We start from the raw sequence: 12558 nt of genomic DNA, 5'->3' as shown, positions 1-12558 counted from the left end.
TGTGCCTTAAAACGAGGCAGTAGAAAAGAACGATCAGAAACCAGGCCTGAAGGTTCTGGAGGTGCAATGGGTGCTTGGTTTGGTCTGATATTGTTTTTTGAGTGTTAACAGGCTGTTAAGGGGATGTCATCAACTTGAAACTCACATTTCCTATGTGGGTGTGGCTATCCCCTGGTGGTCAGTGATGGTGGCAATTTTACACCTGAAGCTGGGCCTAAATAATCTAGTGACTTGATCAAAGCTGCACAGTAAATCTGTGGCAGATGCTGGAATTGAAACCCAGGAGTCCTGCCTTCCAGTTCACTGCTGCTCTAAACACCAGACTTTGTCCAAAATATTGACTGTTCCTTGAGGGAGATTTCCCCATTTCAGGAAAGTAATTTACTGGTGCATGTTCTAAGTGCAAGGTGACTTCAGCAGATCACTTTTGCTGCCTGGAAAAGCCATAACCTCCCTTTGAGAGTGTCTATGCATCCGATGAAGTAAGTTTTAGCTCACAAAAGCTTATGCTCAAATAAATTTGTTAGTCTCTAAGATGCCACAAGTACTCCTGTTCTTTTTGTGGATACAGACTGACACGGATGCTATTCTGAAACTTTTGAGATAATAACGACCCACTTTGCATAAACGGAGCCAGGGTTGTGAATGGAAGGGGTGTAACCTTATTAAGTGATTTGGACAGGCGGATTAACTGTAACACAGCCAAAGAAGAGGGAAAGAAGAGAGAGACAGAAAGGCAGAGGCATCTGTGAATACAGAGTGCTTCTTTAATGAGTCAGAAATGGGGTTTTGATCTCTTTCTGACTTTTTAAGGCTTATGTGAATCTTGCCTGTAATTTCGTATTCATTGTATTCAGCCTCCCTTCATCTTTAAGCCCCTAGACTTGTGGGGCTCATTAGCAAGTACTTAAATGTGAAAGGGAGAGAGAGAATCTATCCCGTCAGGTGAATGATCATTTATGGTGATACTTGGATGTGTCTAAGACCTCCAGGAGGAATGGTTTGGGGGTTTTGCCAGGCTGTCCCAGAGGAAAGCCAGCAGAAATCAAATTAGAAAAATGCAAATGAACACTCACAAATTGTTCATGGCACTGGCTTGCTCTGAGAAGACCAGAAGAGAGTGGAGTACTCCAAGCTTTGCTGCCAGCATACTCTGGGAAGCTAAGCATATTCTTTGCTGCAAAGCCATTGTTAATACAGACCTACGGCAAGTTTCCATTATAAAGTCAGTTTTAATCAACAGTTTCCCCGCTGTCATGTGGCGTAGGCAGCCATGTACCTGGGATGTTTGTTTTCTGTGTACTGCTTCTTTATATTTCCAAAACAGCCATTTTGTTATCAGAGCTGCTGCAGCCTATTACCGTGAGGCACATACACTGTGCTTACTCTTTTCTCTTGTTTATTTTCATTCAGTCACTGAGTTTTTCCTTAATCTAAACTAGCAGCCACTTTAGTTGTAAGTGAAAGTGTATGAATAATGGATTTTTTGCATGGGTGCTGGACCAATGGGTATAGTGGGGGTGCTGAACTGACAGCTATTGTACCAAACTGGAAACCACTTCAAGCCAGGAGGTCTTCCACACTCCCAAAACAGCTAAGTTCAGCGCCTATAATTTTTTGGTTTAACTGGCAATTCAAAAACGGGAAAAAATCACTTTGGGTCAAACCAAAATTGCATTTAAAAATTTTTTTTTGGCAAATTAAAAAGTTGGGAAAAAGTTCATTTATAGTTGAATGAAATGTTTCACATCAAATTTGAGCATGTGAAGATGTTTTTGAATTTATTAAACTAAACAGAGGAAATCTCTAAACAAAAAGTTACTTCAAATTAAAAAATATTATGCTATTTCCAGAACTTATTTTTGTAGGGTTTTTTTTATTCTGATTGAAACAATTCAGCAAAACTGACATGAATTCCCAAAATGTTCAGTGGCACCAAATCTGTTTCTTGTTGAAGAAAGTTTTGGTCAAAAAAAATTTCGCCTAGCTCAACTTTGAAGCTAGTTGGTTGGTTTTTGTGTGTGTAAGTTCATAATATACAATATCTGAGACTCCAGAGCCATTTTCTCTGCCACATACATGTTCGTACTGGGGTATGTAAGCTACCACACTGTGGTCACTGTGGGCAAATGTTGACATTTTAGGGCTGACCACTGCAGATGTTTGTTCTAAAAACGCATCAGAACACACAGACATACAGAACACCCTGACCTTTCATACAGGACACTACAAAATGCACTTTGCTTCTGACATCTCAGTTTAAAGGAGTTGTTGTTATTTCAAAGAGCAGCACAAATGGATTCGCTTATTGGGTTAGAATGTCATCATGCAGGAGTTCAACCCAGAAAGCTAGAAACAGGAGGAGAGGGGTCCATGGCAATGTTAGTTGCCTGATGCATGTTTTCCAAGGAGGCGATTGCTTCTGTTCAATCTCTAATCCAGCCCCGTGCACACAACCCAGAGCCAGAGTATTTTTAAAGGCATGTTTAAGGACAAATATTCCCATCTCAAGCAGCTGAGATGCAACTGCATTGTGCCTTCCTAATTCCTCATCACTCTGAATCCAATTTCTGGGGTAAAGATTACTTGCCTCTTTACAGAACTGGTGACGTCACTTGGGCTTTCAAAATCCCAAGCAACCCAACAGCGTCATTTTGCTGATAGAGATATTAAACACAAAGAGCCAGAGAGAGGGTTAAAAGTGGCCAGCAAATGATGGAAGATGACAAGGGAGAGAAAAAAAAGGAACTCAGCCAAGTATGTTGAGTACCCACGGGAGGAGCAGGGCTTCAAGTCACGGTGATGCATGGGGGAGGGCATGCAGGTCATGTCATCCCCCCTAGATTTGCTGCTTGCCTTGTACTAAGCATACTCACATGGACTAAGCATGCTCAGTACCACCGCTGAAGCCGGCTGCCCTCACTCTGCCCCTCCCCCTCACCCCCATTATTGACAGTCATGGGTCATCTTTGGCTTCAAGCAAATCAGGCCAGAGACTTTCCAAGATTCACCCTGCCTTCGTGAAATGATGGAGCTTAGACACAAAGTGCCAGGCTAACAAGTAAGTGTATGGCAGTGGGTGCACACAAACAGCTCAGAGCCCAGGGAGATAGGTCCTCCTCCTCCAGAATGGCTTTCCAATTGACACCCTTTCTAGGCTGGCTGGAGAAAAGCACACAGTAGCTGAGGCGGGGGCTCTGGTGTCTATTAATAATCCTTAATCACGCTGCTCAATACTCTCCTTGTAGAGCGAGAGAAAAAGAAACAAGCTGCATAGAACAGAGGATAAGGAATTAAACAGCAAAGAAAGTCTATGGGGAGACAGATTCTCATTGACTTTGTGCTGCTGTTTGCTTTCCAGATAACCTCTCACTACAAACATGAGGCGTTTGCATGTCAACTGGTGTATTTTTATTCAAGGCAGCAAAGAGTGTTTTTCTAGATAATGTTCTAGGTGCTTTCTCAGAGTACAGCTAATGGTATTCAGTTAGAATTGGCTCCTTTACTGTACCAGAAGCTTATTTAACTTAAAATTGTCATGAAAGTTGGATTGTTCCCTGAGAATAAGGGGAAGGGTCCTTGATAAATCTGTGGTAGTGAAGAGACGAGATTGCTCAGGGGATTGGAGCCTTTCACCCTGGATTCAGATTCTGATAAGATCAATGGTAGCCAGCCCTGTTACCAGCCAGACTCTGTTCATTAGTTTGTTAGACATATGTAGGTGGTTGCAGACTCATTCATACTGGCCCTCTCTTCATGGAACTAGCCCCAGGTGGCAGGGAACTGCATGGAACCAGCATGCGTGGCAAGGGTCTCTAACCTATCTCATGCCTTTGTGTGGTGGAGGATTTGGAATGGAGACTCTTTGCATCAGTCAGGAGGGTTTGTTCAGTTGGGAGGAAGGTCGGATTATTTGTCGCTGAGGATAGCATTTGCAGCCAGAAGGATTGGGTTTGGGTGGATTGATTGCCCAGGTTTCATGATGGGATGGTGGCAGCTGGTGGAGAAGACCAAGAAAGGCTCTCAGAGAGTCTCGACTCATGTCTCTTTGCACTACAGCCATTGTTGCTGGTGAACCAGACTTTCCGTCTTCCATGTCACATGGACCTTTACTAACCAGCTCTCTCTGTTCCAGATGGCAGCGCAATATTCCGCGGATGCTTCCATCGGCCAGACAACATCTCCTTAGCTTTGCCTGTGACTAGGGTGATGCTGAACATGTCTGTGGACAAGTGTGTGGACTTCTGCACTGAAAAGGTAAGTAGGAGAAGCGAATGGGGCTCTAAGCAAAGGACCTGGCACACGCCTCGAGTTTGCAATGATGTAAATCAGGAATAACCCCACTAGAGCCAAGGGAGTAACTGGTGTAACATGGATGCAAGTGGGGAAGGATCAAGCTAAGAGTCCTTCCAGAGCTCTGCATTTGCTTCAGAATAGTCATGTTAAAAATCATACTCAATCCATTTTAATCCAGTTTAATGTAATAATTGCTTGTGTCCAAACTACAAGAGGAGAAATTTATAGCTTGTATATTTGCCCTACAAAAAGTAGGTTCTAAATCCCAGGAGAAGGCCATGCTGAGGATCACTACATTTCTCCTTTTGCTTAATCTGTAACCTGGTGGAAGCTTTACCTGTACAAATCCTATGCATGGACTTTATGGGAGATTTGTATGCGGTTGGCCCGGCAGTGTCAGGATTTGACGCCACTGTTTCTAAACAACAAGTAACTGCTTCACCTTTTAAAATGGTGGGACAGATTCTTAGCTGCTGTGGTGGCCATCACTCCACTAAAGCGAATGCAGCAAGGCTGATTTACACCAGCTGAGGGTCTGGGTCGGGGCCAGTTCCTACCCATGTTCTTGAGGTTGTTGGGCAAGTTTCTTCTCACTGGACTTGAGAGGGGAATGGAAAAGTGTGTATTCCCAACCTTGGAATGTGTGTCCCAAGGGGAAGAGTGCAGAGAAAACAATGATCCTGGAGGACCTTGGGGGAGGCTGATGTGGGAAGGAGAGGGGACGGAGGACTGGGGCCAGAGAAACTGTGGTAAGGGAGAGGGGAAAGTGCATGGGCAAGAGAAAGAAGATCTACAAAAAGAAAGGGGCTCTTGAATAAAAAATGCAGCCTTGGGAAAGAGACCCAAAGAAAGGAGGATGGGGCATAGGATTTTCAAGAGAACAAATTGTAACTCTGGCTTTGCTGTGAATAGTCCCATTGTTTCATGAGATTACTGAAGAGTCATGCAGCTTATTCTTCAGTCCTTGGTCCTTCTGCTGACACTGCCAACAAAGGCTGGGGTCGATAATCCTGGAGACCCCATTGTCTAGGCACTGAACCTTTTGGACATAGGCTACCCAAGAGCCTTTAGGTGACCAGGACCCCACCCCATGACCCAAGAACCATTAGGCATCATGAGTTTGATCACACTGGTAACAGGGGCCAGATTTCACCCTTGTTGGTTCTGATTTTATTCAAATCCAGTTGATTCATTCAAGTAAATGGGCTTGATGGCAGAGGGAGGATGTTCACCCAGAGAGCTACAGAGGGTGAGCTGAGGCCTGCTTTCTGGGCAATGACGTTCTGTCTGGTGTTGCACCTCAGCCTGCATGAAGGAGATTTCCTTGATATCACCCGCAACAAACCCATCACTCAGGACAATCAGCAGCTGAGTAGGAAGGGAAGGAGAAGTGGGGCTGGACAAGAACTTGTTTTCTTTCTCTTAATGCCCTGAAAACATGGGCAAGGACAGCTTCTGCTTAGGCTGCTCCCTGCCACATTGTCAAGGCCTTTTTCCAACCTGTGCAGACACAGTTCTGACTTTTGAATTGCATGGTTCCTAGCCCCCGCATGGTGAATTGGCTGAACTTGCATCTTTGGGATAAGTTGGAACCTTCTTCCAACTCTCTCCTCCAGAGGGTGGGAAGGAGGGAATCAACTTCTCCTTCAGCGTAGCCCCCTTGGTGTCAATGGGGCTACCCCCATTTACACCAGCTGAGACTTTGCCCCTGGGGTAGGGTCTCTCTGGCCCAGACTGCACACCAATCAAGTGTCTTGCTGAGCAGTGAAACATCTAGGTGGGAAGATAGTAGCATTATACAAGGTCAATTATCTATCTTAATGCTTTAATCCATATAGATGACTCCATAGGGTCTCTTCCATGCCAGATTTCTACTATACTGGAGCACACAAATGTTAACCTGTGCCGTGAGAGTTTTACCAGGGTTTAATCTATTGGATTTGAATGTTAATTTTTTAAAAATGAAAGAAAGAAAACAAGCAAACTTACTGGTGGATCTCTGACCAGAAATGACAGTTTAATTCTTCACCTCCAGCAGTAGACTGGTGGCCAAGAACCTGACCCCCACATGGGAAAATGTAGAATGTGTTAGAGGAAACTGCAGATTCCATACCATAGTAATGGGGGAAAGTTGTTTCCTTCCTGACCCCAGATGTGGTCACAGTTTATGTCCTGAAGCATCAGGATTGTTCATTTTTCTGGTGGCTCATATAACTGCAGATGTTAATCACTTAAAGATTGAACTGTCTGCAGCAGGCAGTTCATCACCAAACAATCCCTATAGCTTCCATAGGGCTACATCGCCACCCCCAAAACAGGAAGCTGTGCACGGGTTGTCTGAGGGTGGCAGCGCTTCCTAGGAGAGCTGCTATGAGCTCTAAGGATGCCCAAACATATGCTTAAATGGCTGCCCTCTAATGAGGCCCTCCCGTCCTGCATCCTCTGACACTGAAGGTCTCCCTGCTGTCACATTTCAGTGTCATAGACGGACGTAGCTCAAACAGATGTCTGCCAAATGGGAGGCTAAGAAAGGGATTTGAAAACAATATATCTAGACTCAGCAGCTTTCCCTTGCTGTGTCTCCATCTCTACCCCAGTGAACATGCTCCCTCAGCCACTCGACAGACCAGACAGTCCCACTAAAAACCATTAGGTTCCCTGCACTCTGTCACATTGTTAAATACGAGAACAGCAGCTCCACACCTCAGCCCTGCTTTGTTCTTGCTCCCCTGAGAGCTTGGCTCTCAGAGGTGTAAATAAAATCCTGAGCACCGAGCCCCTTGATTAATCCAGCGTCGCCACAGCCCAGGGTGTTAAATTGCCTGTCAGTCTCTGAATGTTCCCTCATAACTCTGCACTTTAAAATCCAAATGAGATCACAGAAGATGCAGTCTATGGGCTTTTAGTAACCTTACTCTGGGTGACAAACTCACAAATTACCGGAGCAGCATCAGGCCATGATTTTAAGAGGAGTATCATAGCTCCAGATATATGACACCCTGCACTAGCAAATAGCTTGGCAATTTCCAGCCCTGTGGTTTGGAATGCAGGGCCACAGCTGGGCGAGGAGGTGCTGGACATGCTAGAACTCTGGTTGGGTTGGTTTTTGTCAAAGCCAAGCGGCCGTTGCTAGCAATGCAGCATTGTGACAGGCTCGCAAAGAGTAATAACACCGCGCCCCTCGCACGGCTCGACTCCAGGCATGGTTACACGGATGCAGAGCTAATGGCTGCAGGGGAGCTACTGCTGGTTTGCGGGAGTGCTGCTGACAATGGAACCTGGCCCACAGAACATTTCATTTACAAAGCACTGTGTGTCCTGAACCGAATTAGCCCTTGTTGCGTGGAGAGGGGTGTGTGCCAAGATAGCCAATGGGAGCTGCCAAGGAGAAAGGTGTGTGCCAAGATAGCCAATGGGAGATGCCAAGGAGAGGTGTGTGTGCCAACATAGCCAATGGGAGATCCAAGGAGAGGGGGGTGTGCCAAGATGGCCAATGGGAGATGCCAAGGAGAGGGATGTGTCCTAAGGCCCACCCAGTGGCATCAACAAAGGTACTTACAGAACTTTTTAACATGGAAATGTAAATGCTTAGTGAGTTTAGAAACCTACTGGGTCAGATGGGGGTGGGGAGTAGGGTTGTACATTGCAGTGGTGCCAAAATTGGGGTGCCTAACTCCTTTTGTGCATCTAGGCCTTGTCTCTCTGTGCCTCTGTTCCCTATCTGTACAATGGGGACAATAGCAGGTATTAAAGATTGTGAAGTGCTTCGCAGATGGGGACCACCAAAGTACCATGGACAGATAGAGAACAGTCTGCCTGTACATATCGCAGGGCAGAATCAGGGCCTGAGAGTAAACCCACCCCTGGGATTTAGCTACGAGTGGTCACTCTTGTAATGCACAGCACTTTTCCTGTGCCTGACCCAGAAAGAAGTCATGAGAGAGAGAGAGAGAGAAAAGCTTCTGTCACCCTAAAGACTTGTGAACTGCCCCCAAACACCAGTGCCATTATTCCTGTTTTACTGGGAGGGGTGGGGTAGCTTCTGGACAAGAACAGCTGCAGCTCAGCTGCAAAACCCAGCTCCAGATTCTGATTCTCCAAAGTGACTGTGGAGAGACTCTAGCCTCCAGGGCTGTCAGGCAGCCTCCCAGCCCGGCTAGACAGAGTTGCGCTAGCAGAACTCCAGCTAGTGCACTAAAAGTAGCTGGGTGGCTCAGGTGAGCCCCCCAAACTCACACCGTGAGTCGACACGGGCCGGGAGGCTGAAGTGTAGCTGCAGTGTAGACAGACCCCTTGATAACCACTAAATGTGGGAGAACTAAAGGAACCACTTTCCCAGGCTGCTGTACTCGACACTGACCCAGCATTAATAAGCAAGGGCCTGACCATGCTGCCCCTGCAGAAGATGGGAGCTTTGCCATGAACTCTGATGGCAGCAGAAATGGAGTTGGTGGCGATCAGGAAGCCGGGGGGTGCGGGAGGCACTGGCAGACAGGCAGGCAGCAACGGGCTGCACATCCCAGCCTGCTGGCCTGCTGCAGGCTGCTCAGGCTGAGCGACTCTGTCCCTTGCTCCCCCCCCAGGAATACCCGCTGGCAGCCCTGGGGGGGGCCTCCTGCCACTGCGGCTTCCCCACCACGCTCTTCACCCTCCATGAGCGCGAGGACGAGCAGCTGTGCGCCCAGAAGTGTGACGGCGAGGAGTTTGAGAGCTGCGGGACCGCTGAGTACTTCATCGTGTACCAGACACAAGTGCAAGGTAGAGAGCGTCGTGCCAGGCTCTTTGCTCTGTGTGTCTGCTGGGGAGGCAGCAGGAGAGGTTTCTAACTCTCCCCTTTCAGCAAGAACAATGACTCTGGGAGCCCTGGAATGCAGCTGCTCAGCTGGAGTTCAGCTAATGCTGGATAGTTATTGCTACTTGCCTGGGGTGTCCTTTTCCCTGCAGAGGGGCTGGAGAACTGGTGCATGCTGCGCTCAGCTGCTCACTCGATACTCCCCCTTTAACAGCTTTCTAGCAGAGCCGGGTGGCTGACTGGCGACACGCTATCTGGGCTCGACCCCCAGGGCCAGCTCTCGGTTTTTTGCCGCCCCAAGCAAAAAAAATGTTGGCTGCCCCCCCGTCCCAGCCCTGGCTGCCCCCTGCACCTCCCTGCTGCCCCAGCCCTGGGCTCTTCCCCCCCACCCCCGCACCCTGCCGCCCCAGCACTGGGCTTCCTCCTTTCCCCCCCACCAGTGCCCTCCCCCCACCCCTGTGCCGCCCCAGCCCTGCCCCCATCTGCACCCTCCTTCTGCTGCAGCCCTGGGTCACTAGAAACTCGCTCCCAGGGCAGGTCATTCAGCAGGAATTTTGGATGTGCACAAAACACAGACAGGATTGGTTCCCATATGGTTACAGAGCTGCAGTAAAGTCAAACAATTTTCAGCTTGTGTGATTGAAGGATAGCTGGATGCATATTATAAGACTGTCCTCCATAAATGAGGAAAAGTTGAGGTGCCTTTATTATTCTTTTGTTTCACTTTTTCTTTCTATGGGGAATTTGCCAATGCAATGTCACTGTCTTCCTTTTAAACAAACAAACAAACAAACAAACAAACAAACAAACAAACAAACAAACAAACAAACAAAAAGGCAATGGCTGCTGAAAATCGTAATTCCAGTCCTAATAACCACTGGGAAGCATTTCTTGCTCAATTTTATCCTACTTTTTCTACAGCAAGTTACAGTGGATCAGTATATTTGATTGGGGAGAAATGAAGTAACAGCTGCCCAAACTGAGCTTAAGCACTCCTGAGTTTTGAGGTGTTCGAATCTGGAAGGCAGGTGCTGGGTGTGTGTGTGTGGGGGGGGGGCTGTGGGCTCCACAGGTGAGCACGGCAGCATGCATGCAGCAGCGTGTCTGGTGCTGCACGGAGCCAGACACGCTGATCTGAGTGGCACGGTAAAGTGGCTGGGGGTTGGAGAAGAGGTAGGGAGTTCCGGGGGGGGGCAGTCAAGGGACAGGGAGCAGAGGGCATTGGATGGGGCGGAGGTTTGGGGGGGGCAGTCAGGGGAAGGAAGAAGGGGGGGTTAGATGGGTCAGGGGGTTGGGGGGGGCAGTCAGGGGACAGGCAGCGGTTGGATAGGCATGGGAGTCCCAGAGGTTTGTCAGGGGACAGGTAGGGGGTGGGGTCCTACGGGGGAAGTTGGGGGGGTCTCAAGAGGGGGCTGTTGGGGACAAGGAGAAGGGAGGCTTAGACAGGAGGTGGGGTCCTGGGAGGGGGTGATCAGCGGACAGGGAGCGGGGGGGGAGTTGGATGGATTGGGGTTTCTGTGGGGGGCAGTCGGAGGGAGTGGATGGTAGCAGGGTGGGGCTACCCTCCCTCCCCGCGGAGTGGCCTGCTTTTTGAATGTTAAAATATGGTCTCCCGACCATCCACAGTGCAACTCTCCACTCACAGCACGCTGCAGCATGAGGTTCCCCTCCTTCCTTTCCAGTTGGTAGTGGCCAAGGTTATGCTGGGAAATGTAGTTCTTTCCGTGCTCCAGGGCTGGCTCTACAGGCAGGGAGCTAACCAAGGAACTACAGCTCCCAGAGCCCCCTGTTGGTGCAGCTCCCATGCTGGATCCCTGCCGCCCCTGCAAAAGGGCTGCCCCAAGCAGGTGCTTGCTTTGCTGGTGCCTAGAGCCGCCCCTGTCGACCCCTTCCACTGAGAATAGGGCCATTCCCTCTTTGACTCACAAAGACTTTTGCTCAGTAGTTTTTGACTCCCCGCTGTCTAGCTGAATGCTGATCCTTGGTGGCCCACCATTGCCCACCTCCCATTCATCGGCGCACCCTCTACCGGGGGTTGGGCTGATTGGACATGCAGTACAATGCATGTTCACAGCAGCCTTTGTTACAAGGGGCCCATGCACTGACGGGAATCCTCTGCCATATACTGAGCATGTTCATTTCCCTTCAAAGTCAGCCAGGGGAACATTTTGATTATAGGGCTTTGATGTGAGCCTGGCTCCCCAGCAAAGGACAACGAGCACCATTAAATCAGAGGCGCCTGCTTGGAGCGCTGCCTGGGACAATGGTTCTCCAGCTATCTCAGTCTGAAAACCTCCCAGGATGGGAAGGTCACCTGATGGTGGCCACCTTTACTGAGACCCCAGGACTTTGTGAATCTACATTCAGCCTGGCAGGTGAGCTCTATAGAACTAGACTAACGGCCCCCAAGTGCCCGGTGCTAGCCTCTGCTGGGGCTTTTGGAGGAATTTTATGGGAGCAGAATCTACTTCCGTTGTTTAATGGTCCTAATCTGGGTCACAGAGTGGAGTTGCCCGGAACATTACACTGACAGCTGGTTCCTCTGCCCCAGCTGTATTTCCTGTGTAGCTTTTCCTTTCTTTCTTACCTGGGTGTTGGAGTAAGGGATGGGAGGAAGGATACACGAACTGATCAGATGGTCACATGCCTCTGCTGCAGATTTCAGCTTTACCACCCGTGTCCAAACTGGCCATAGAATACATGGAGCTCTGAGCATTCTATTACCCTGGATAAAATAACACAGGTTTCCAAATATCCATTCGGAATTCATTAAAAATTACCATTTATTTCAATTTCCCAGAAAATAAATCCTCCTTTGAACATGCAACTTTAATTACTGCTTAGATCAGACACAGGAAATAACAGTTTGCCATCTGCCTTCAGCAGACTTTTCTTTCTTTTTTTTCCCCCTTGTCACTGTCAATAAGTTGCAGGCCAGAAAAACCAATCTGGTTAATAATGGGTCTCTGATCTTCTGTCACAGAGCCCTCCAGACATCCCAATGCACCTGCTGTCCAGCGCTGCCCTGGGGGAAGCGTACAGGAGGCTGTGAAGATGGCTTGAAAGCAAAATGTGACAAATCCAGTCTCCTTTCCAAAGAAGCACCCAGTGTCCCAATGAGGCTGTTCATTTACATTTGCTGTAGCATTTTCTTCTTGTTCGGGTGGTTATGATTTTCATCACATGGGATCATGAATATCAATCCCTTCTGTAGGCCCCGCACGTGGCAGTGCTTTTCAGTTCTCTCACTAGCTAACCAAAAAGGATTTAGGGTTCGGCTTCGTTCAGATCTGTGGGACTAGCTGATTTTTTCTTGCACCTAGGTGGAAGCCTGTGTCTGGTGATCATAGCAGAGGCTGACTATTAGCATTTCTGGGTGCAGCTCCTAGCCCTGCCATTGACTTGCTGTGCATGTCACTTAATCGCTTTGTGCTTCGGTTTCCCCATCCATAAAATGCCACTAACATTCC

At 48.3% G+C, this 12558-nt stretch overlaps 1 protein-coding gene across 2 annotated transcripts in view; it reads left to right on the top strand.

Annotated features, from left to right (window-relative positions):
- The window catches only part of WSCD2 (WSC domain containing 2), a 138807-nt gene that overhangs the window by 97718 nt on the left and 28531 nt on the right, over positions 1-12558 (top strand). For both annotated transcript variants that reach the window (XM_030583388.1, XM_030583389.1), the window contains 2 exons: positions 4136-4257; positions 8880-9054. In XM_030583388.1, coding sequence (XP_030439248.1) covers positions 4136-4257; positions 8880-9054 — 297 coding nt within the window. The remainder of the gene's footprint in view (positions 1-4135; positions 4258-8879; positions 9055-12558) is intronic.

Source organism: Gopherus evgoodei, chromosome 13 (assembly GCF_007399415.2).
Source record: "Gopherus evgoodei ecotype Sinaloan lineage chromosome 13, rGopEvg1_v1.p, whole genome shotgun sequence".
Classification (NCBI taxonomy): domain Eukaryota; kingdom Metazoa; phylum Chordata; order Testudines; family Testudinidae; genus Gopherus; species Gopherus evgoodei.
The sequence above is the reverse complement of the archived record's forward strand: the minus strand, read 5'-3'. Positions and strand labels throughout refer to the sequence as shown.